General features: G+C 43.5%; 1 protein-coding gene across 2 annotated transcripts in view; it reads left to right on the forward strand.

Annotated features, from left to right (window-relative positions):
• Window positions 1-25505, forward strand: part of si:ch211-225h24.2 (uncharacterized protein LOC564539 homolog) — a 73619-nt gene that overhangs the window by 23758 nt on the left and 24356 nt on the right. For both annotated transcript variants that reach the window (XM_068021908.1, XM_068021905.1), the window contains exon 3: window positions 8842-8936. In XM_068021908.1, the coding sequence (XP_067878009.1) occupies window positions 8842-8936 (95 nt within the window). The remainder of the gene's footprint in view (window positions 1-8841; window positions 8937-25505) is intronic.

The raw sequence follows: 25505 nt of genomic DNA on the forward strand, positions 1-25505 counted from the left end.
CATCACTGTTGTCTTGTTCCTTCACTGCCTGGCCAGGTTGCATCTGGCTATCTGAAAGGAGAATGGCACAAGGGTAAGGTTGTGGTTTGGGGAGGAGATGGGCCAAAGTGAGAGGTGCATGCTTTCACCATCTACAGCTTATAAATCAGAAGAGATTGTGGGATTTGAGAAGGAAGATTAGGTGTAAGAATACCACAGTTGTTGATTTCAGCCTCACCACTGGCTACTGCCTTAACAGTGGATGTTCCAATAATGGCCAGTACTATTTTCTCTCTGGGGTTGGGACATGCAGGTGTGTCTGTCCCTCTACAGGTAGCCCTGATGCCTCTGGTTTTGTGGCATCTTCCCCTGCAAGAGGAAGGGAAGTGTGCCGATAAGTGTGCAATATGTTTTGTCTGATGTGGTTGTCATAGTTCAGTAGCTGGGCATTGTATGGAAGCTGTGAGATATGAGGCCTGATTGATGGAGATTGATGGGATTCTGGTGATTTGTGTATTGACTGAGGCTGCTGGTGCCATTTGTAGGATATGGTATTTGAAGATGTATTCACTGACCTTGAACATCTCGCAGCACTGCATCTAGGCCCTCGGGGCTTGACTGCTGACATTGACATCCATGACTATCTGCTCCAATTGCCTTTTGACCATGTGTCTGGAGGGCCTTCATGCCCCCTCTGCGAATGTAGGACATCACTCCTCCTTTTCACCACTTTCGCCAAGACCTCTAGTGCAGCGTCCGGAAACCTTGGAACCTGTACTCTCTTTTGTGCTATTCCTCACTGTTTCCTAGGTAGTCACTCAGTGCACGACTGCAGCATCTACTCCAGCCACAATGTGTATCCTTTTAAGAGGTGCAGACTAGCTTGGACTGGCGCAAGCAAGTTACAATTGTAGGCCCCCCACTAATAGTCTCACTGATGTGTGCAGCCAGTGAACAGCACGGTTACTGCTGGCTGCATGCAATAATCATTCAAATGAGCAGGCTGTAGTATAAGGGTCTGAAAGGGTTAATCTTGAGAGGATGTAAAGAATACCTCCTACCATCATTATGTAAGAGATCCTATGTGAGAGACTTGAAGATAGATGCAGCGTGGCTTTTGGAGGAGTCACACAGGCTAGTGTGGAGTGTAAATAGTTCTAATGTAATAAAGATTAATGTTCAACTTCTACAGACTAAGAATCTCTCTGGCTAGACTAGCTAAAGTGGCAGCATACAGAACAAGCATATAATGTGGGCAATATGAAGTTGGCTTGCTGCCTGCATTGCAATCAAGGGGCACAGGTTAATCATGCAGTGTGATTCCTGTGCCCATTTTTGTGGGCTGTTTAATTTTAGCCCATGGGGCCCGAAAAGGAGCGGATTGGAGGTGACTGGGTGGGAAATCTACTTCAGGGCAGTGACTTTTTTTTGGAAGTTTATTGCTGGTGTCCTATTTAGTAATATCTTTTGAGACATATGCACAAGACAGCATTATTCTGTTAATCTTCACTGGTAACATAGCAGCGTTGATGTGTATATTAACACTGCCATGAGATGATCGATTGAACAAATGGTGCGAATTTGCTTCTGCACTGATTGTTACAGCTATCAAAACAAGAAGCCATCTGTGTAGTGTAATGGTAAGTAAATGGTCATGGAAAACACAACATGCCATTTAATCTAGGTCTGGGTTGCTAGGAGCTACATGGGAGCAGCTGGAGGTAACCTGGCCATTTAATTATATTTTGCCCTGCCCTGTGGCAAAGTGCACTTCCTCTGCTGTCTGACAATACTGCAAGATGTGGGGACATCAGAGGGTGGGAGGAAGCAAAATATACCTCAATTTTCCTTTTTTGGGCGCAACCCAATTTTTAAGAGCTTAAGGAAATGGGAGTATTATCATAAAGATACATTAATTGTTAAAAGGGACACCTTTTTAGGAAAGTGGCAGATATTTAATTTGCAAACACGATACAGTGGCCTAAATCGTTAAAATATGTGTCTTGCTGCATGCATATGATATTGTGACAAAAGATGCATAGTTTTCTCCCTTCATGTACAATTAAAAATACTTGCCAAACATTTTTCAATGAAGATTATTTATCTTTTTTTAAAGATCAATGCTTGTAGTTACATTTTAATTTGAGTAAGGATCATAGTGTAAATAGTTCTGCGGTTTATTTTTATTCTTTCATTGGATGTGGGCATTACTTGCAGGCCAGCTTTTGATGCCCATCCCTAATTGCCCTTGAACTGAGTGACTTGCTAGGCCATTTGAGGGTAGTTAAGAGCCAAGCACATTGCATTGGGTCTAGAGTCACATATACACCAGACCAGGTAAAGACAGCAGATTTACTTTCCGAAAGGACATTAGTGAACCAGATGGGTTTTTATGACAGTTGACAATAGTTTCATAGCACCATTACTGAGACTAGCTTTCAACTCCAGGTATTAATTAATTGAATTTAAATTCTACCAGCTGCCATGGTGGGATTGGAACCCATGTCCCCAGGGCATTACCCTGGGCCTCTGGATTACTTGTCCAGTTACGCCACTGTCTCCCTGGTAAATAAATTGCTTAAAATAACTAATTTCCATTCCTGAAACAAATACAAATATTTCTTGACTTAATCCAAAGCTTGCAAATATCAGCACAGACATCAATTTGGCCTTGTTTTGTATTACTAAGCTGTGGAAACCAGAGACCCCAGATTTGATTCCCCGTCTATGCTCCAGTTCACAAATGGGCTACTTTTAAAGTGAACCAATTTTAAGGAATTCTTGAAGCATATGAACATGAGCAGGACATTCAGCTTCTCAAGCCTGTTCTGCAATTTGGTTAGATCATTTTATCTCTTTTGATTCAAATCCTTTGCTTACCCTTGCCTAACAAAAATCTGTCAACCTCAGTCTTAAATTTCATTTGACCCAACATCCACAGCCTTTTGTGGAAAGAGTTCCAGATTTCCCCTACTCTTTTTGTGTTCAAGAACAAAATGCTTAACTGACCTAGTTCTAATTTTTAAGATTGTATCTCCTTATTACTGGATTTCCCCCATGAAAGGAAATAGCTTCTTTTTATCTGCCTTATCAAATCCTTTTCTAAGTTTTTAAACATGTCAATTAGAGCACTCCTCAACCTTTTATATTACAACAGTGACTAACTTCAAAGATACTTTGCCTGTGAAATGCTCTGGGATATCTGCAGGTTGTTCTTTCTGTACTCAAGGGAATACAAACCAAGCTTACACAACCATCCTCATAATGCAGCCCTTATAAGCTCTGGTATAATTCGGTTAAATCTGCACTAAATTCTCTCCCGTTTATTTTCTCCATTACCATTTTCTCTACTTGTATTAAATCCACCAAGTTCCTTTCCTTGACTTATTTAAGGTTCCCCTGTACTGATGGCATTTTGTGCTCTTCCTCTGATGTGAAATACAAGTAAGTGGTGAACATTTTATATCCATAGCATCAAACTATTCTCAAGCACAGTGGCTTTTGCAACAAAATGGTATCCGTGTCAACCAAGTAAAATCAATGACAAAACTGACCTGAGTACTTCATGATAGTTTACTGCAATCACAGTGGTCTGACTTGGAAACGATATCCACTGTGAGATACTAGCACAAAACAAAAATTTCAAAAATAGCTGAAATTCACTGCATATTGTTGTAAAATAAAAAAAAACCTAATATGATGAAACAAATACACTTTTGTCTCCACTGCTGTGCTTGCATTCCAGATTATCTTATGTATAAAATATACCACAGCTACTGGTGCTATGGAACCTATCTGATTTATTGAACACAACAGCACATCATGACTTCTATTTCTGGCCCCCAACCTCCTGAGGTAGCTGGAAATGCTAATACAGGCAGGGAAGTGAAAATTGTGATACTACCCTCTGAATAAGATGAGTATTCAATCTACCTGCAACCATAAATAAATGGCATCACCAGCCAATCATACTGCCGCTCCATCTCAGTGGCTTTCTCTGCTCTTTCAAAAGGAATAGTCCCTTTTTCCAACTTTGGTGTCATGATGTGAGGTACTGCCAGGGGTAGAGATATATAAGGTATATTGTTTTTATGTATCCAACAAAAAGGTCATCAGGTCAATACATGCCTTCCCTATTCTTGTATTGATCAATTGCCTGGTTAAAAAGTTTTCACAAACCCTTCATATGAGCATATGAACATACATACGAATCAGGAGCAGGAGTAGGCCACTCTGCCCCTCGATCCTGCTCCACCATTCAGTAAGATCATGGCTGATCTGAATGCAACCTCAACTCCACATTCCCACCTACCCCTGATAACCTTTCACCCCCTTGCTTATCAAGAATCTGTCTACCTCTGCCTCAAAAATATTTAAAGACCCTGCTTCCCCTGCCTTTTGTGGAAGAGAGGTCCAAAGGCTTACGACCCTCGGAGAAAAACATTTCTCCTCATCTCTGTCTTAAATGGGAGACTCCATAGTTTTAAATAGTGACCCCTAGTTCTAGATTCTTCCACAAGGGGGAACATCCTTTTCACATCCACCCTGTCAAAACCCCTCAGGATCTTGTATGTTTCAATCAAGTCGCCTCTTACTTTTCTAAACTCCAGTGGATACAAGCCTAACCTGTCCAACCTTTCCTCATAAGACAACTCTCCCATTCCAGGTATTAGTCTAGTAAACCTTCTCTGAACTGCTTTCAATGCATTTACATCCTTCCTTAAATAAAGAGACCAATACTGTACACACTACTCCAGATGTGGTCTAACCAATGCCCTGTATAACTGAAGCATAACCTCTCTACTTTTATATTAAATTCCCCTCGTAATAAATGATAACATTCTATTAGCTTTCCTAATTACTTGCTGAACCCGCATACTAAAGTTTTGCGATTCATGCACTAGGACGCTCATCCCTTAGCATCTCAGGGCTCTGTATTTAAGTAATATACTTTTTTTTATTCTTCCTGCCAAACTGGACAGTTTCACATTTTCCCACATTATACTCTATTTCCAGATCTTTACCCACTCACTTAACCTATCTATTTCCCTTTGTAGTTCCTGCTGTCCTCTCCACAACTTACTTTCCTACCTATCTACCCCTCATGGCCATCAAGGTACCAAATCACTGTACTGGAATAATTTTTTTCTCTTTTTATATACTGTGATCACCAAATTCCTGCATTTAGAGCATCCAAAATTAACACAATTAATAAGGTGTGTTTTTGTTACTGTGCTCCAAATTTTTGTACCACAAGATGACAGCCGAGCAAATTCCCAAATCCTTCACCAACTTGGCACTGCAACTAGTATGTTTTCCATTAATTTCTTTAATGGGAGGAAAATTGGGCAGCTGATCCAATGTTGTCCATTTCCCGCCAGGCGGGTTAGGTTAAAATTACATGTCTAGTTGTTTGATTTTTAAACCTAAAACAATATATTGAAATCAATGGGGATAAAGCATCTCTACAGTGTTGCATTAAATAACGAATGGTTAGGTTAGATACTACAGGTTATTCTGTGCATGTGGCAGCAGAGGAATTTTAACTCCTCCCATCCAGTAGAAACTGGTAGAGTAGGCAGTTAAAGTGGAACGGATGAATTAACCACTCTGTCCTTGATCTGTTGCAATTTAAAATGCCTGATTTTTCAGACATATGAAGTGCTTTTGCAACAGGTGGAAGCCTCATACAATTTTAGAAATCACGGTCCTATTAATGCCAATAGGACCCCAGTGCTATAGCATCCAGGAAGCCAACAGGAGCACCGACAGCAAGAACCTGGTCAGATCACTGGTTTAAAACTTTTCTATTGTGGGGTCAGGAAGAGCAGGAGTCTGCACAGGCTGCACAATGAGTTTTGTCTTTCCCTGCCTCCCCTTCACTCACCACCCCCCCCCCTCCCCCTCCCAAACTGGTCTCTCTTTCCATACTGTTGACCGCTCCACAACTATACTTGGTTTGACCTCTGCAGCTGGCTGGCTTTCCGCCGAATTCTGGTCAAAGTCGGCCAGCGGCATGATAATGAGGCCCAGCCGTTGAAATCAGCTGGATCTTCTGCTGTCACCGGATGACCTACCTGTTCGCTGGATCACTTTCAAGCTGAGTTCAAGATCCAACCTTGATATCAGCTGTGGTCTTGTGGAGAGTAGCCAACTAGAAGTGAGGCACTTCACCAGAGAGAAAGTAACAAATCAGGCATGGTTCGCCTGGGGTGAAAGGTGGGAGGTTGAATTACAACAATCAGGACCTTGTCTTATTGTATTTTTTTTTCTTCCCTCTCATTTATTTTATGTTTCCATAGTCATGACCTTCACTGTCTCCCACCTTTGTCCTTCATCGCCCAGATCCAGCTCCACAATCAATAGACCTTGGCCAGTTTACTAACAGAAATATTTGCAGGCTGCTGGAGCTAATATGGCTTCACAGTTCCAAAGCTGCTGCAGTACTGTTTAACTGAGATGTTGATGATAGAAAAGCCACTAAAATTGATACAAATATTTTATTTTGCATCACCTGAATTGCATTAAACTTGAGTCAATTTTACACAATACAATTTTTTTACTTTTAAGATGCACAGTGATTTTAAGACAAAATTACAGGATTAATTCAATAGCCAATCATTTCATATTAAAAAAGATGGCAAAGAGTGTGCTCCAAGGCATTAATACACTGAAGGTTCAATCATGTCAAAACTGCTGAGGACAAAGATGGAATTGTTTGCTTAGTAATTCAACACAGCAGTGGGACCTAGCTTTGAAGACTCCCAGAAGGAACATTTTATATTTATTTAATATTCTACAGTACATAAAGTTTCCTATTGTTTACCTAAAATTCTATTTACCTTTTTAAGTCTGCTTGGGTGGAATTTTTATCTGAGTTTGACTGTCATATTATCTGTTATGGCTGCTGAAACATTTTTTTTCTATGGCTCTCTTTTAACAAAGAGAGGGTTGGTTGTTTCTCAATGTTATGTTCAAGCATCAAGGCAGGGATTTTAATCAGAGGGTTTTGCAGTAGAAATAGTGAGTTTGAGTTGTTAACACTGTTGTTTCCATGCCAATCGGACAGCTACTTACGGCAACTGCACATGCACAGTTAAATGTGAAAATAAGGAAGTTGTTGTCCAAATTGGCCTGCACTTCCAAAAGTTGTGGGATGTATCGAACAGCAAGCTGAGCAAAATCTGACTCGATTTACTGTTGTATAGTTGTCCTGTATGGTAAATATGTGAATAACATTTAATGCGAAATGTTTTAGTATTTTACTTAATTGACTTTTCATACTTATTCATGTACTTCCCTTTTTCACAAACAATATTATTGTATTTTATGTACACCTTTTTCTCTTGGGATAATGTTCCCAGTTATCAGGCTGCTGGACATGCTTATTGATTTAATGTTAAATTTTAGCTCGTCTTCTGTGGCCTTTTACATATTTTCTGAACAGGAGGAAAAATGGTAGGCTCCTATTAAGGATCATGTTGTGAAAGTGGAGGATTTTTTTGTACCTACTGTACCATACTTTCATTTAAAAAAAATAGTTGGAGTTATTTTGGTGAAAGGGTGAAAATAGGTGCGGTGCCTGTTTGAAAGTGTGGATTTAGCATGCAGTTTTCAATGTCAATCAATGATTATCGTGATTTAAACATGCCCACGGGCATTGAAACCAACAACTGTAAGTTTAGCATTCGTGACCTGATTAGCTGCAATTTCCCTGGAGCTGTGTATACATCTTGCACTCGTCCACTGAAGATATGGAGTGTTGTGCTTGGCGCAGAGCAGCAAGTTTCAGGATGGGTCAGGCACAATGTGGGAGGGTGCACAGGTTCTTGGATGGGGCACTAGAGATTCTGGTGGAGGAGGTCCAGAAGAGGATAGACGTCTTGTACCCCCATAAGGGGGAAGGAGTACACCTTGCCCTCATGTCCCTCTCTCGTTGGTGCTGCTCTATCTGACCTCATGTCCAGCTCCCATTCCTGTTGCAGACCAAGGGGGACCTCTAGCAGGATGTTCATGACTAAGTACCCCCTTTCTCCTGGTGACTCCTATAAGGTGGAGTAGCACAAAATGTACTCCTTTTTAGGTGAAAACCTCAGAGATTTTCCAGAATAAATGTTGCTCAAGTGTTCAAGTCTTGACTAAGTGTCCTGATGTCTTTCAAAAGTTATCTTCAAACCTCCAGCAGCAAGCGAACAATAAAAGGTGATATATAGCTTGAAGTAGTGCTTGAAGTCCTCTGCAAAAACTAGTTTACTTCCAATCAGCTGGTTGCTATTGAGGAGGTGTTAGTTCAGGCACTAGCCACCAAAATGCCATGCAGCTATTTAATGAGTACTAACAGGCAATCACCCCCATTCTGTTCTCTGGCTGTACGTGATGTTGGCAAGGCTGTATCTATTGCCCATCATTAGTTGCCCTTCAAAAATAATGATGGTTAATCGTCCATGCAAAGTGGTTTACTAAGCCTTTTTGGCAAGTATTATGAGTCAGCTATGTAGTGTGAGGGGAGTCACTTGTAGTCCAGACAAGATGGGGTGTTTGGTTGTGTAGCGTTCAGGGAAGACAGCCTAAGTTGAACTCCACATAGTTCGCTGGATAGCATTGAATGGCAGGAACTCTGGGGAAAAAAACTCTCTTCCCTCCTGCCTAACCCATCAATTCCAACATCCCCACTGTTGCTTGTGCTGAAATCAGCTCACTCAGCCCTGAGCAGGAGTTAACACTGGGACCATTCTGGTGACTGTTCCACACTAGATGAGGCATTTATCAACAGAGCCATCAAGGAAATTCAAATGTATTCCAGTCATCACACATTTTGCATACTAGTTATTACTACATTAATAAACTCTTCCCTTGATTTAGGTTCAAGGAGCAAGTTTGAAAGGTTGGAAGGAAGTAACCTCACTTTTCAATAAAGATGATGAGCACAAACTGCTGACTGACAGTGAACCTAAATGGTGAGTAACTTCACTATTTCACATGGGGACAGAATCTGTGCTGGAAGTTAAGGTACTCTGAATAGTATAGTTAGAAGAGTTAATTAACATAGCTATCACTAATTTTTATAAATAACATCTGAGAAAATAAATACAATAAATGAGTAACATAGCTGTGCTATAAATGGAGACACACAGTACTGAAACAGGCTGTAAAGGATTATAGACAACCAGAATTGAAAAAAGTAATGAAATTGGCACTAGAGATTTTAAAAAAAATTTGTTCATGGGATGTGGGTGTTGCTGGCATGGCCAGCATTTATTGCCCATCCCTAATTGCCCTTGAGAAGGTGGTATGAGCTTCCTTCTTGAACCGCTGCAGTCCATGTGAGGTAGGTATACCCACAGTGCTGTTAGGAAGGGAGTTCCAGGATTTTTGACTCAGCGACAACGAAGGAATGGCAATTATAGTTCCAAGTCAGGATGTGTGTGACTTGGAAGTTGCAGGTGGTGTTCCCATGCATCTGCTGCCCTTCTCCTTCATGGTGGTAGAGGTCATGGGTTTGGAAAGTACTGTTGAAGGAGCCTTGGTGAGTTGCTGCAGTGCAACTTATAGATGGTGGGCACTGCTGCCACTGCATCGGTGCTGGAGGGAGTGAATGTTGAAGATGGTGGATGGGGTGCCAGTCAAGCAGGCTGCTTTATCCTGGATGGTGTCGAGCTTCTTGCATGTTTTTGGAGCTGCACCCATCCAGGAAAGTGGAGAGTATTCCATCATACTCCTGACTTGTGCCTTGTAGATGTGGAAAGGCATTGGGGAGTCAGGAGGTGAGTTACTCTGCTTCAGTATCTGAGGAGTCATAAATGGTACTGAACATTGTGCAATTATCAGTGAACATTCCCACTCCTGACCTTATGATTGAAGGAAGTTCATTGATGAAGCAGCTGAAGATGGTTGGGCCTAGGACACTACCCTGAGGAGCTCCTGCAGTGACATCCTGGGACTGATGATTGACCTTAAACAATCACAGCCATCTTCCTTTGTGCTAGGTATGACTCCAACCAGCGGAGAGTTTTCCCCCTGATTTCCATTGACTCCAGTTTTGCTAGCGCTCCTTGATGATATACTCTGTCGAATGCTGCCTTGATGTCAAAGGCAGTCACTCTCGCCTCACCTCTGGAGTTCAGCTCTTTTGTCCATGTTTGGAATACAGTGATTGTAAATGCAAGTAGGAGAGTTCTTTTTTGTTTTTTACTTCACAAATGGTGCAAGTATTTCCTGTATTTAAATTGGGAAATGAAAATTGTATTCACTGTTAAAGATGTTTACGATTTATTTATTTAAAGATACAGCACTGAAACAGGCCCTTCGGCCCACCAAGTCTGTGCCAACCAACAACCACCCATTTATTCTAATCCTACATTAATTCCATATTCCCTACCACATCCTCACCATTCTCCTACCACCTACCTACACTAAGGGCAATTTACAATGGCCAATTTACCTATCAACCTGCAAGTCTTTGGCTGTGGGAGGAAACCGGAGCACCTGGCGGAAACCCATGCGGTCACAGGGAGAACTTGCAAACTCCACACAGGCAGTACCCAGAACTGAACCCAGGTCGCTGGAGCTGTAAGGCTGCGGTGCTAACCACTGCGTCACTGTGCCGCCCTAATTAGTTGTTTTCAGCTGAGTCTCTGAAGCTACACAAAAAGCAGTCTGCACTTTGAAACTTCACAACTTGGGATATGGGGCGATCTAGGAGGAATGTCAACAGCAGCATACCTTTGGTTCCTAGATCAGTGTTCCTCTATAGGTCCAAAGCATGCTTAACTTGGAAACTACTGCTGGCAACTACAACAACATTGAAATTCACCAGACATGAGCATACCGCATGCAAATAATTCCAACTGTACTTCTCTCTCAGCCTCCAAATTACTGGCACTGATAATACCGATCACACTGAATTCCACCCAGAACTCAAACATACTGACTGTAGATAATATTAGTCACGCTGAACTCTGTCACCTTATCCTGAAACCTACTGACAATAGGTATTAAACACATAGATCTACAGCCTCCCTCCTCACCCCATCCGCTTGCTGACATTCATCACACTGACTTTTCCCTCCAATGTGACAGTAAATAATAAATATGCTGAACTCCACCACACTTCAAACTAATAGCAATACATGATGCGAATCTCATATCTGATGGCAATGGATAAAACTTTACTTGTACCATCCACCACCCCAAAACTTATTGCTAACTACAAATTTCAATCACTGTGAATCTGCTCCTACACAATAATGATTGCTAATAAATAGGCCCAACCATTCTGAAGCTCCAAACTTTGAACCTGCTGTTTCATATTCTGTACTTAATATGCAAGCTTAGATCGTCAATCTCATGGCCATTTCGAAACTATGCAGCTTTCTTAATAACTGAAACAGATTGAGCTACAACTGTAGCCCAGAATTTTTCTGTTTGCAACTTCCATGTATGATTGTACATACCCATTGATTAAACTGGAAGTTGCTTGAAATGCTACCAATACCAATTCCTTTGAATAGAGATCATAGTTTTCTAACATGAGAATTGCACCATTTAAAAATGATTAAAATATAAAAATGTAATAGTCCCACAAGTGTCTACAGAATTATATATTTGGGGATGTTTCAGCCCAAGCTGTTGATCGTAAATCTTTTCCTTCATTTGTAATGCAAATGTAATCTTATGAATTCTGCATCTCGGTGACCATTTCCAGTCCTGCTTGAAAGTGCCAAACTGAAATGGTAATGCTTTTGTACTCCGGTACGAGGAACCTTGAGGAACCAGTTAACTTGAGCATCCATCCATTTACTTTCTTAACCAAATTTGTTCTGAAATTCAAGACAACATTGGAGTCCAGAAATTCTATTGGTGAGGCAGAATACCATATCCTTCCCCACCCATTCAGCCTTGCCATGATTTGGGTCGAAATCCTGGGAATGGGATCATTTTAAATATCAGGATTTTGGAGTGACCTCTTGCTATCTAGTCTGGATGAAGATGTAAATAGTCTGTTCATGTGATGCTTTTCATTCTAGGCTCTATATTCAAACAGCAGCAGATCTTTCGGGTCCATTTTGAATTTTAATAAAGCATTATCAGACCCATTTCATCGGCCATAGTTTGCAGTAGGTAAACTTTTACATTTGAGGCGAATATAGAGACTGGGATTCTTACTGATCACTACAGGCATCTTAAGCAACAATTCAGATGCCTGCACAGATCAAGAGACATGTTGTAATACAAATCTGTCAGGGTCTCCCAAGATTATAGTAGTCTGCTGCTTGACTGATCCAGAAAGGCCAAAAATAGAACACATAGAAGCAGAGAAGGCACCACCAGCTTTAACAGCAAAGCAAGACCGGTGATCAGGTGAGAACATTTTCCAGTTGGTTTTTACTGCTTGGACCGGGAGCCTGGTAACCAGGGTTCGGTCACCTCCTTGACAGCATTAGTTTGCAGGTTTTCAAGTTGGGAAAACTTACTTTAACAGGAATACCATGTGAAGGTTACTGTCTTCATTGTCAAAACACCTTGGTATCACTCTTCACTGTACATTGACTTATTGGCAACATCTCCAGAACACCTGAGCCACGGTCAAGATGAGACTGAATCTCATAAGGAAACTGGCGGGCACCACCTGGGACAGCTGAACCAACACACTACGCACTGCTTCACCTGCCCTGGTCTACTCAACAGCAGAGTACTGCTGTTCAACCTGGTTCAGGAGTCACCACACAAACATGGTAGATATTCACCTCTGGGAAATAATGAGGATTATGTCTGGAATGTTCAGATCAACACAGCTCGAGTGGCTTCCTGTGCTAGCGTGCATTGAACTTCCTGATGTCCACAGGGAAAACATTCTTCTCAAAGAATGCCATAGGCTAAGAGCTATCCAAGCACTCATATTGATACAGGATCACGAGACTATGGACTCGCCTGCAATCTTGTAGCCTCTGCTGGAACACACTCCACGCCCTACAAACTGACGACAGCCCCATCTCTTGATGGCGCGCCTCCTGGTTGACTGCTAACATCACCAACTACAACCTGGTAACTGACCAACAGAAAATCTTGACAACCCTCAACCACTTGAGGACGGACCAGAGAAGATGTGGCCGCTTGCTGCACAAGTGGAACATGAGGACCAACTCAAGTTGTGACTTTGGCCCTCCAAGTCAGACCATTGCCCACAACTTGAACTCTTGACCTGAGAAATCCATTTCTGGTGGCATCACAACCATTCCCAGTGCATCAGCTGAAGCCGTTGAATGGATTGTTAACCTCAACATCGAACTATAACTGCTTCCCCAGCCATACGAATATATAGTGAGAAGATATCTTTGTGGAAATACTTTTGCAAGCAGCAAGAGCAATCCAGCAGGCTCTCATGGTGAAGTACCACCCATCCAATGTCTTAACTGCCCTCTCCACATGTGTCCAATGCACTGGCCCAATACATCTTCAATAATGGCCTCTGCACTAACTCAGCTGCCATAATTTACTGATACTTTATTCTACATTGTCAGAAGAAAACTCTGTGGATGCAGCTGAATTAAAGTATGACCAAATGTAATTTCCTAAAACTGATTATGTTGCTAGTGTTCCCCCGCCCCCCCCACAGTGATTGCCTTTGGTGACAATATTTTATATCTTGCATTGATATAGCATTTCTCATGACCTCAGAACATCTCAAAAGTGCTTTAATTTGGTAAATTAAATGTATTCACTGTTGTAATCTAGGGCAGCTGCTTTGCACACAGCAAACTCTTGCAAACAGCAGTGTGAAAAATGGCCAGTTAATCTGTTATGATTGTATTGGTTGAGGAATAAATGTTGTCCTAGACATGGACAACACTCCTGCTTTTCAAAAAAGTGCCATGGGATCTTTTACATTCACCAGAGAGGGCAGACGGGGCCTTAGTTTAATATCACCTCTGATGATCCAGCACTGCCTTGGCACTGCACAGAAGTGTCAGCTTGGATTAAATGCTCAAATGAGCCATGAACCCACAACTGTCTGATTCAAATGATGAGAGTACCACCATTGATCCAAGGCTGCGACTTGCAACATCTTCATAGCATTCCCTAGAGAACGTTCCACTAAACACTTATGTCACAAGAGGCTCTGCTACAGGTCTTCCTGGAGTTATTTATTTATTTAGAGATACAGCACTGAAACAGGCTCTTCGGCCCACCGAGTCTGTGCCGACCGACAACGACCCATTTATACTAACCCTGCGGTAATCCCATAATCCCTACCACCTACCTACACTAGGGGCAATTTACAATGGCCAATTTACCTATTAAACTGCAAGTCTTTGACTGGGAGGAAACCGGAGAAACCAACGAAAACCCACGCGGTCACAGGGAGAACATGCAAACTCCGCACATGCAGTACCCAGAATCTAACCCAGGTCCCTGGAGCTGTGAGGCTGCGGTGCTAACCACTGCGCCACTGTGCCGCCCCAAATTCATTCATTCATGGGATGTGGGCATCGCTGGCTAGGACAGCATATATTGCCCATCCCTAGAAGGTGGTGGTGAGCTGCTGCCTTGAACTGCTGCAGTCCATGTGGGTTAGGTACACCCAGAGTGCTATAAGAAAGGGAGTTCAAGGAATTTGACCTAACAACGGTGAAGGAACGATGATATAGTTCCAAGTCAGGATGGTGTGTGACTTGGAGGGGAACTTGCAGGTGGCGGTGTTCCCATGCAACTGCTGTCCTTGTCCTTCGAGGTGGTAGAGGCCAAGGGTTTGGAAGGTGCTGTCTAAGGAGCCTTGGTGTTTTGTTGCTGTGCATCTTGTAGATAGTTCACACTGCTGCCACTGTGTGTTGGAAGGAGTGAATGTTTATGGATGGGGTGCCAATCAAGCGGGCTGCTTTGTCCTGGATGGTGCTGAGCTTCTTGAGTGTTGTTGGAGCTCCACCCATCCAGCCAAATGGAGAGTATTGCATCACACTCCTGACTTGTGCCTTGTAGATGGTAGACAGGCTTTGGGGGATCAGGAGGTGAGTTACTCGCTGTAGGATTTCTAGCCTCTGACCTGCTCTTGTAGCCATGGTATTTATATGGCTACTCCAGTTCAGTTTCTGGTCAGTGGTCCCCACGATGTTGATAGGGGATTCAGTGTTCGTAATGTCATTGAATGCCAAGGGGAGATGGTTAGATTCTCTCTTGTTGGAGATGGTCATTGCCCGTCACTTGTGTGACGTGAATGTTACTTGCCCCTTATCAGCCCAAGCCTGGATATTGTCCAGGTCTCGCTGCATTTCTACACTGACTGCTTCCGTATCTGAGGAGTCACGAATGGTGCTGAACATTGTGCGATCATCAGCGAACATCCCCACTTCTGACGTTATGATTGAATGAAGGTCATTGATGAAGCAGCTGCAGATGGTTGGGCCTAGGACACTGCCCTGATGAACATCTGCAGTGACATCCTGGGACTGAGATGATTGACCTCCAACAGCCACAATCATCTTCCTTTCTGCTGGTTGGAGTCATACCTCGCGCAGAGTTTTTTCCCTGATTCCCATTGACTTCAGTTTTGCTAGGGCTCCTTGATGCCATACTCGGTCAGATGCTGCCTTGATGTCAAGGGCAGTCACTCTCACCTCCCCTCTTGAGTTCAGCTCTTTTGTTCATGTTTGAACCAAGGCTGTAATGAGGTCAGGAGCTTGGTGGCCCTGGCGGAACCCAAACTGAGTGTCACCTGAGCAGGTTATTGTGCTGCTTGATAGCACTGTTGACAGCACCTTCCATCATTTTGCTGATGATCAAGAGTAGACTGTTGGGCGGAAATTGGCTTGGTTGGACTTGTCCTGCTTTTTGTGTACAGGGCATACCTGGCAATTTTCCACATTGCCAGGTAGATGCCAGTGTTGTAGCTTTACTGGAACAGCTTGCTGGGGGCGCGGCAAGTTCTGGAGTACAGTTCTTCAGTACAATTGCCAGAATGTTGTCAGGGCCCATAGCCTTTGCAGTATCTAGTGCCTTCAGTCGCTTCTCGATATCACACTGAGTGAATCGAATTGGCTGAAGACCAGCATCTGTGATGCTGCGGACTTCAGGAGGAGGTCGGAGCTGGATCATCCACTTGCCACTTCTGGCAGAAGATTGTTGCAAATGCTTCAGCCTTATCTTTTGCACTGACGTACTGGGCTACCACATCATTGAGGATGGGGATATTTGTGGAGCCACCTCCTCCTGTTAGTTGTTTAATTGTCCACCACCATTCACGACTGGATGTGGGAGGACTGCAGAGCTTAGATCTAATCCGTTGGTTCTGGGATCGCTTAGCTCTATCGCATGTTGCCTACATTGTTTGGCATGCAACTAGTCCTGGGTTGTAGCTTCACCAGGTTGACACCTCATGTTAGGTATGTCTGGTGCTGCTCCTGGCATGCCCTCCTGCACTCTTCTTTGAACCAGGGCACACTAGTCAGCCAAAGGTGGTAGCTGCGTGTATCGAGCTCTGCATCAAGGGACAGATTGTCTGTCACCGTGGACCCAAGGTAGCAGAATTTGCTAACTGCTTCCAGTGGGGTGTTGTTTAGTATGATCAGGGGTGGAGATAGAACACCTTGTCCGATGACCACAGACATTGCTGGCACTTCTAGTTTTCTACTTTGCAATAACCCAAGCAAATTCCTTTTAAATAATAGCTACACCCTTTTTAAGAATGGCAGCTGTACACTTTTCATCCTGCCTCAGCTGATAGCAAGCTCCTGTCAGACTAGACCAGTACCTTGCCAATATATTGAGATTTGTTTGAGAAAATCGCCCAAATACTTTTTTGGGGAATTCCAGGGCAGTAACATTTATACTAGTACTAGCATAGATCCACAAAACATTTGTGGTCAAATTAGTATCTTTATTGTAACAGTACTTTAAATACAGGATTTCTAGTTATTCTTTCACCAAAGACTTTAATGGAATCAACATTTCTCACTCTAGGAGTGTGCATGTGTAAAAACAGACCTGAGAATATATATTTAAAGAGTCTGGCCTTGTGACTTCTTTGCAGTCATGGAATATGAAAGTCTAGTTAGGAACCAATACTGCTGTCATCTTTTAATTCACTTGACAGCTTTTCTAAAACTTTCATTCAAATCTAGTGAATCTTCGTTTTTAGCACCAAGAAGAGCTTCAAATAATTTGTATCAAATAATTGTCCCCATCATTTTGCCACACTTAACCAGTTTCATCATCTCATCCCATGCCATTCCATCCTTCCCATGCCAGTCCCCTCATTCCATCCCATCCACATTCCTTTCATCTCTCCCCGTGCCATCCCCATGCCTCCCATAAATCACACCTCATAGAAACAATCTCTCCAACCAGTGGAACTTTGTTGTTGAACTCCCCTTACCTTTTTTCCCTCCACCAACCACCCCCACCCCACCATCACCAACCATTGGCATCCCAGGTGCCCAGAAATGAATACAATACTCCAGTGAGGCCAGACCAGTGTTTTATAAAGGTTCTTCATAACTTCCTTGCTGAATCATATTCTGGCGATTTGATGTCTTCAGACATCCAATACAGTTTACACCAATGCAATGCCAAAACTTACTTCAGTTGATGCAGAATGTGCAATATAACTGGCCTATAATTGTCATGTTCACTGACTGGAAGTGTCTTTAACATCAAGAGGACAAAATGCTTTCCAACAATGTTTGTTTCTTTTTTCGGAATGGGATCTCATGATGTGACTAACAGCAGGCCAGCATATTTATTGACCTGGTTAGAAATTTCCATTTTTGCTTTAATTATGATCAATGCTGCAGCAACTTCTGGAAACAATTCTGGCAATGCTTAAAGACTAACCAGCTATTTTATATTGAATGCTAGGACTCAAACCTTGTAAATGTAAGTCCAATGCTCCTCTGTAAAAGGTTATCTATCAAACGTGACATCTTGTAATCTTACGATTTATGAAATTGCAAAAAGCAGTAACATTTTTTAAAACTGTTTGTTTATTATTAAAAGTGCTGTCTTTGTCTTTGGCCTCCTTATCTCGAGAGACAATGGGTAAGCGCCTGGAGGTGGTCAGTGGTGTGTGGAGCAGCGCCTGGAGTGGCTATAAAGGCCAATTCTAGAGTGACAGACTCTTCCACAGGTGCTGCAGAAAACTTTGATTGTTTGGGGCTGTTACACAGTTGGCTCTCCCCTTGCGCCTCTGTCTTTTTTCCTGCCAACTGCTAAGTCTCTTCAACTCGCCACACTTTAGCCCCGCCTTTATGGCTGTCTGTCAGCTCTGGCGAACGCTGGCAACTGACTCCCACGACTTGTGATCAATGTCACAGGATTTCATGGCACGTTTGCAGACGTCTTTAAAGCGGAGACATGGACAGCCGATGGGTCTGATACCAGTGGCGAGCTCGCTGTACAATGCGTCTTTGGGGATCCTGCCAGCTTCCATGCGGCTCACATGGCCAAGCCATCTCAAGCGCCACTGACTCAGTAGTGTGTATAAACTGGGGATGTTGGCCACCTCGAGGACTTCTGTGTTGGAGATACGGTCCTGCCACCTGATGCCAAGTATTCTCCGGAGGCAGTGAAGATGGAATGAATTGAGACGTCGCTCTTGGCTGACATACGTTAGATTAGTTTAGATTAGATTAGAGATACAGCACTGAAACAGGCCCTTCGGCCCACCGAGTCTGTGCCGAACATCAACCACCCATTTATACTAATCCTACACTAATCCCATATTCCTACCAAACATCCCCACCTGTCCCTATATTTCCCTACCACCTACCTATACTAGTGACAATTTATAATGGCCAATTTACCTATCAACCTGCAAGTCTTTTGGCTTATGGGAGGAAACCGGAGCACCCGGAGAAAACCCACGCAGACACAGGGAGAACTTGCAAACTCCACACAGGCAGTACCCAGAATCGAACCCGGGTCCCTGGAGCTGTGAGGCTGCGGTGCTAACCACTGCGCCACGTTGTCCAGGCTTCGCTGCCATAGAGCAAGGTACTGAGGACACAGGCTTGATACACTCTGACTTTTGTGTTCCGTGTCAGTGCGCCATTTTCCCACACTATCTTGGCCAGTCTGGACATAGCAGTGGAAGCCTTTCCCATGCGCTTGTTGATTTCTGCATCTAGAGACAGGTTACTGGTGATAGTTGAGCCTAGGTAGGTGAACTCTTTAACCACTTCCAGAGCGTGGTCGCCGATATTGATGGATGGAGCATTTCTGACGTCCTGCCCCATGATGTTCCTTTTCTTGAGGATGATGGTTAGGCCAAATTCATTGCAGGCAGCCGCAAACCTGTCAATGAGACTCTGCAGGCACTCTTCAGTGTGAGATGTTAAAGCAGCATCGTCAGCAAAGAGGAGTTCCCTGGTGAGGACTTTCCGTACTTTGGACTTCGCTCTTAGACGGGCAAGGTTGAACAACCTGCCCCCTGATCTTGTGTGGAGGAAAGTTCCTTCTTCCGAGGACTTGAACGCATGTGAAAGCAGTAGGGAGAAGAAAATCCCAAAAAGTGTGGGTGCGAGAACACAGCCCTGTTTCACGCCACTCAGGATAGGAAAGGGGTCTGATGAGCCACCATGTTGAATTGCTTTAGTGGGCATCCAATCTTTTCTAGTAGTCTGAAGAGACCACGTCTGCTGACGAGGTCAAAGGCTTTGGTGAGATCAATGAAAGCAATGTAGAGGGGCATCTGTTGTTCGCGGCATTTCTCCTGTATCTGACGAAGGGAGAACAGCATGTCAACGGTCGATCTCTCTGCACGAAAGCCACACTGTGCCTCAGGGTAGACGTGCTCGGCCAGCTTCTGGAGCCTGTTTAGAGCGACTCGAGCAAAGACTTTCCCCACTATGCTGAGCAGGGAGATTCCACGGTGAAAAGTGCTGTAGGACTTTGGTATCAGATGAGGAACTCTGAATGGTTGATCAGTGGAAAATCCTTGAGTAGTTTTTACGTAAGAATGTAATTATTGTTTGGTAAAATGAAATATTCTTTAAGCTGATGGTAAATTCTCTGTCACTAAACATGCAGTTATATTGCCACTTTTGCATTGATGTAAAATGGCTTTGGATGTGCATAGATTTGTAAGTGACAATATAACTTGGGAGCTCAGTGTTCGTTGACTGCTGAGTGCAGTGAATTCAAGCAATGTTAGACCCTGTCAGACAGACAGTCAATTTGCATCAGCAGCAACCTAACTTCAACCTGGTGGAAGGCCACATATTAACTAGATCCAGGTTGGGAGCTTTTAGAATTTTGTTTGGAGTCTTTTCAATGTTCTAAGAGCTGCTCATTTTCTCCTAGCATGAAAATTAGTTGCCTGGGGCAGAGCTCTTTGCATGTGTGTAGGCACTTGTGCAGAACTCTTTGGTGGCATAAGGCACAGTCAGAAGTGTAACTCAGTTCTGGCAAACTATACATTGCACTCTGCAAATAGTAATGCGAGATCTATACTTCAGGTTCTATTTAAATCCTAGAACTATTTTGCGGTCCTTCCAATTATCTTTATTATATGCTTTTTAGGTAAAGTCATTATTGTTCAAGCAAATGTTAGGAATAATGTTAAACACCACCACCTGCAAGTTCCCCTCCAAGCCACACACCATCCCGACTTGGAAATATATCACCGTTCCTTCGCTGTCGCTGGGTCAAAATCCTGAACTCCCTTCCCAACAGCACCCCAAGGAAGTTCACCACCACAATTAGGGCAATTAGGGATGGACAGTTAATGGTGGCCTAGCCGGTGATGCCCACATCCCATGCACAAATAATTCTTTTTAAAAAAGCAACAACCTATTAGCACGGAGTTCTGGGTTCTCATGCTAGTACAGCGGAAAATTCTGTCAAGCTGCTTGATTTCCTATTCTGCACATGTGTAGAGAGTGCAAGTAATCTTCCCTGACCCAATTTCACCTCATACTTTCAGTGGCACACTACATCAAAGAGGAAAACTATTGGCCATTTATGCTGCATTGAACTTGGTTTTGTGCCAACATCGATCTTGAGAATTGCAGCAGCTTGCAAGGTACATTAAAAAGGCCCAACATTCCTAAAGGCAGCAGAGTCAGGGCAGCAACAGAGATGGTATCTTCTGCTGTTTTTACAATTGTGCATGGAGTTAATGGGTTCAGCCATTCACTCAAAACCTGCAGTGAATGTTCCTGATCTTCACTGGCACATGAGTGCATTTAAATAGGAAGGTTGTGTATTAATTTAAAGTCTGTAGCTCTGAGATCAATACTGTATAGATTGCTGAGGGGACACTGGAGGTGACCATACACTTTAGAAAAGAAAGACTTGCATTTACGTAGTGCCTTTCATGACCACCAGACATCTGAAAGCATTTTACAAGCAATGAAGCATTTTTTTTTTTTTTTGAATATTGTTCACTTGTAAATGTAGGAAACGCAGTAGCTAATTTGCACACAGAAAACTCTCTCAAACAGCAATGTGATAATGACCATATAATCTGTTTTGTGATGTTGTTTGAGGGATAAATGTGGACAGGACACTGGGGATGACCCCGCTGCTGCTGTTTGAAATAATATCAAGGGATCATTGACATTCAGCTAAGAGGGCAAATGGGGCCTCGGTTTAACTCATCCAAAAGATGCACCTCCGATAGTGCAGCATTCCCTCAGTACTGTACTGGAGTATCAGCTTAGATTTTTGTGCTGAAGTGATGGAGTGAATCTTGAACCCACTGTCTCTGGCGAGCATTCTGTTCTGTCGGCAGAAGTGCCCGTAGGTGGGGTAGAGTTTTGGTCAGCTCTCCCAAATCTGTGGCAGGTCTTGTGGCTGGGGTTGTTGGTGCTGTCGAGGACTGAGGCAGGAGGATGGGAAGAGGCACAGCATTTAAATGCTGGATCAGTAATCAATCAGCAGTTCAATATGGGGACTCTTGATTAACTACCAGTTTTCTTCTTCTACTGATGTGTGGGGTGTCACCTTCATTATGGTGGATAATTGAAGTTCCATTGTAGTTGTGCTTTCAGTGGTTAAGGCATTGAATCTGGATTTATTTCAAATTAATCAAATGAGCCCTTTCCTGTGGAGTTCTGGTAAATCCAGATATATTGATCGTTGTTGATCTTGGAGCTGTAATAATCTCTCCAGCCTTCCCCTCTTGTTTGAATTTTCTGCACATTGAAGCAGATGGAGTACGTGTGCATGTGATGCTTTGTTCTCTTGTCTTCTGCCTCAAGGCTTGATGAGAGCCCTGATCTTTTATTTTGCAAGAGCAGCATACAGAAAACCGGATAGAAATTTTGAGAAGTGTTTGTTTATTGGTGTGAGTACTGTCCAACCGCCCTGTCATGTGGAAATTGTTTCTTGTACGAACAGCTTTACAGATGCTTATGTCTTAATCGCCCATCTGCTTTCTTTGTGTATTTTAATTCCTACTTTCTGCTGGATCATTCGTTGTCTGCCTGTAGACTATGCAATTTCCCCATTACCTGTTAACATATAAAACATTAAGCATCAACTTTTGCATCATTAACTGTTGGTTTGTGTTATTTGTATATCCAGTTTTCACCTTGGTAGTAAAGATAACAAAACAATAAGACAGAAATGTTCAATACTCCCAGTGAGTGCATTTGTTTGTTTGCCTCCAGTTGTCTCCCCTCCTCCCATGAGGATGCTGACTTATGCTGGGGTACAGCTTTGTGTGCTCCAGCATTTTTCTGATACCTTGCCTCAGTAGTCATCTTACACAAGTGAGTCGAGGCGACAATTGTTGAAAAGCTAATGAATTGTTGAGGTCATTCTATTCTCATCCAAAGCTTTCATGCAGGTTTCTAGCAGTTACTGATGTGGTTTCAGGAGCAAGAATCCTTGCTGATGTCCTTCAACACCCTTTCCTAGCCCAGAGACACTGAGGTAACTTTTTGCATAACTACTCCATTGTGACTGACTACAGATCAGGAATTGAATCTGTACCTTCCTGGCCAGTTTTGATAATGCGTTTGGTGGTCTGTCAAAAGAATCTTTTTTTTGTTCTAACTTCTTGTGGACCCATCAATGATTCATCCAGCCACACAGTTCTGGATTATGTAACGATCAATACACTACACACACTGGCAGTGTTTGTCCGTTTGGAGGGGATCTTTTTCTTTATTGTGCTCACTCAGCTTATTGTAACTGGCCCAGTAAAACTCTGAATGTAATGTGTACTATTGTCCTGCTGATGGTATGCTTGCCTCGTGATAATGCACATTGAGTTTTATAATGTTTTGGTTTCCCACCGTTAAAACACAAAGCTTGACAAGCTGTTCTAGTCTTTGCCATATCTGTTCAACCACTTGTTTCAGATTTACTTTAACAGCCAGTTCTCTTCAGTTACTTGCATAATCTGCAGCACATAAAATGTGGTAAGAAACAAAATGATACCCAAAGCTGAACCATTTTAATCTTTTATCTTTTCAGTGATTTTTATTCTTTTCTAGTAAGGCTTGACACCTCATCATTTCTTGCAAAGATTGGTGTTTTATGTTTGTAGACAGTGCCAAAAGTTGCCTGTTCTCGTACTGAACCCCCTTTCTTACTGTTAGTAGTAACTCTTGGGGGAGGCGAGGGGAGGGGAATTTTATGCTCCCTACTCAGTGGGTTTGGAGGTGGGGTGAGCATGTAACCGCCACCATCCCGCCTCCGCCAAATTAAGACCGGGACTGGAAGGCCTGTGAATGACCTCGTGCCCTGCAGCCTATTGAGGCCCTTAACTGGGCAATTAATGCCCAATTAAGGGCATCATCCCACCACCGCCACAATTAGCCATGCGGCAGGCAGCTCTGTCGCCACATCGGAAGCACTACACAAAAAAACGTGCGGCTGCTTGCCGGCTCTGGGGGATCTGTCCCTTTGTTCAAAGGCACTTGCTGCCGGAAAAAAAATTACCCAATGTCGTCCTCATCCTGATGACCATTTTTGTGTGCGGCTGCATCAAGCTGTGCGTAGAGCCTCAGTACGCAAACACTAAGTGACAGTACGTGCTGAGGTTCTACCTGTTCCCGGTGTTACAAAGAATGGGTCTGGCCACATTGCCGTGGAACGCTCCATCCAGTTGGACTGTGCCGTACCACTTATCCTTCGTGGAAATGTTTGTGCAGTGAAACACCTTTGACCACCAATCCATCAGGCAGTGGTCTGCAGAGAATGTCCTCAAGGCCCTACGGGAAAAGGAGATGGTCGATCCTGTCGGATGGTTCCCTGAGCAGACTGCCAAAGTCATTTGGCAGAATGCCTCATCACCAAACTTTCAAACAAGAACCAAGACGTAGCTTGGTGGTGAGAAGGGCCCTCCCTGTCAGATCCTTCCTGCACACCCAGAAACTCTCTGCCTCCGCACGCTGCCCTCGAGATGGCTGTGGTGGGGAAGCAACTGTTGCCCACCTCCTTCTGGAATGTGCCTTTGCAAAGCAAGTGTGGAAAGAGATGCAGTGGTTTTTTTCGAGGTTCATCCCAAGCAGCTGTGTAACGCGGGACTCTGTGCTCTACGGTCTATTCCCAGGGATGCACGTCAAGATAAACATCAGCTGCTGCTGGAGGACCATCAATTTAGTGAAAGACGCTCTTTGGTCTGCCCAAAACTTGCTGGTCTTCCAGAGCAAAAAGTTGTCCACAACTGAGTGTTGCAGACTGGCACATTCCAAGGTCCAGGACTAGGTGCTGAGGGACGCACTAAAGCTTGGGGCAGCCACTGCAAAGGCTCAATGGGGAAAGACCACAGTGTAAGGTCCTCCCGCCATAGTATACAGAGGGGCTGGAACCTGTGTAAAACCCCTTGGGCTTTATGCCCCAAAATATGGTTTTGCTGTGTAAAGCAAATGTACATTACATGTAAAATGGAATGGAAAGAGTTGAGACAACTCACTTTCTGTATAGAAACATTGAAAATAGGAGCAGGAGTAGGCTATTCGGCCCTTCGAGCCTGCTCCACCATTCATTATGATCATGGCTGATCACCCAACTCAGTAACCTGTTCCCGCTTTCTCCGCATATCCTTTGATCCCTTTCGACCCAAGCACTAAATCTAACTCCTTCTTCAAAACATACAATGTTTTGGCCTCAACTGCTTTCTGTGGTAGCAAATTCCATAGGTTCACCACTCTCTGGGTGACGTAATTTCTCCTCATTTCAGACCTGAAAGGTTTACCCTCTATCCTTAGACTATGACCCCTGGTTCTGGACTCCCCCACCATCAGGAACATCCTTCCTGCATCTACCCTGTCCAGTCCTGTAAGAATTTTATAGGTTTCTATGAGATCCCCCTCACTCTTCTGAACTCCAGAGAATATAATCCTAACCGACTCAATCTCTCCTCATACGTCAGTCCTGCCATCCCAGGAATCAGTCTGGTAAACCTTCACTACACTCCCTCTACAGCAAGAACATCCTTCCTCCGATAAGGAGACCAAAACTGCACACAATATTCCAGGTGTGGCCTCACCAAGGCCCTGTATAATTGCTGCAAGACATCCCTGCTCCTGTACTCGAATCCTCTCGTTATGAAGGCCAACATACCTTTTGCCCTTTTTACT

Source organism: Heterodontus francisci, chromosome 3, assembly GCF_036365525.1.
Source record: "Heterodontus francisci isolate sHetFra1 chromosome 3, sHetFra1.hap1, whole genome shotgun sequence".
Lineage (NCBI taxonomy): Eukaryota > Metazoa > Chordata > Chondrichthyes > Heterodontiformes > Heterodontidae > Heterodontus > Heterodontus francisci.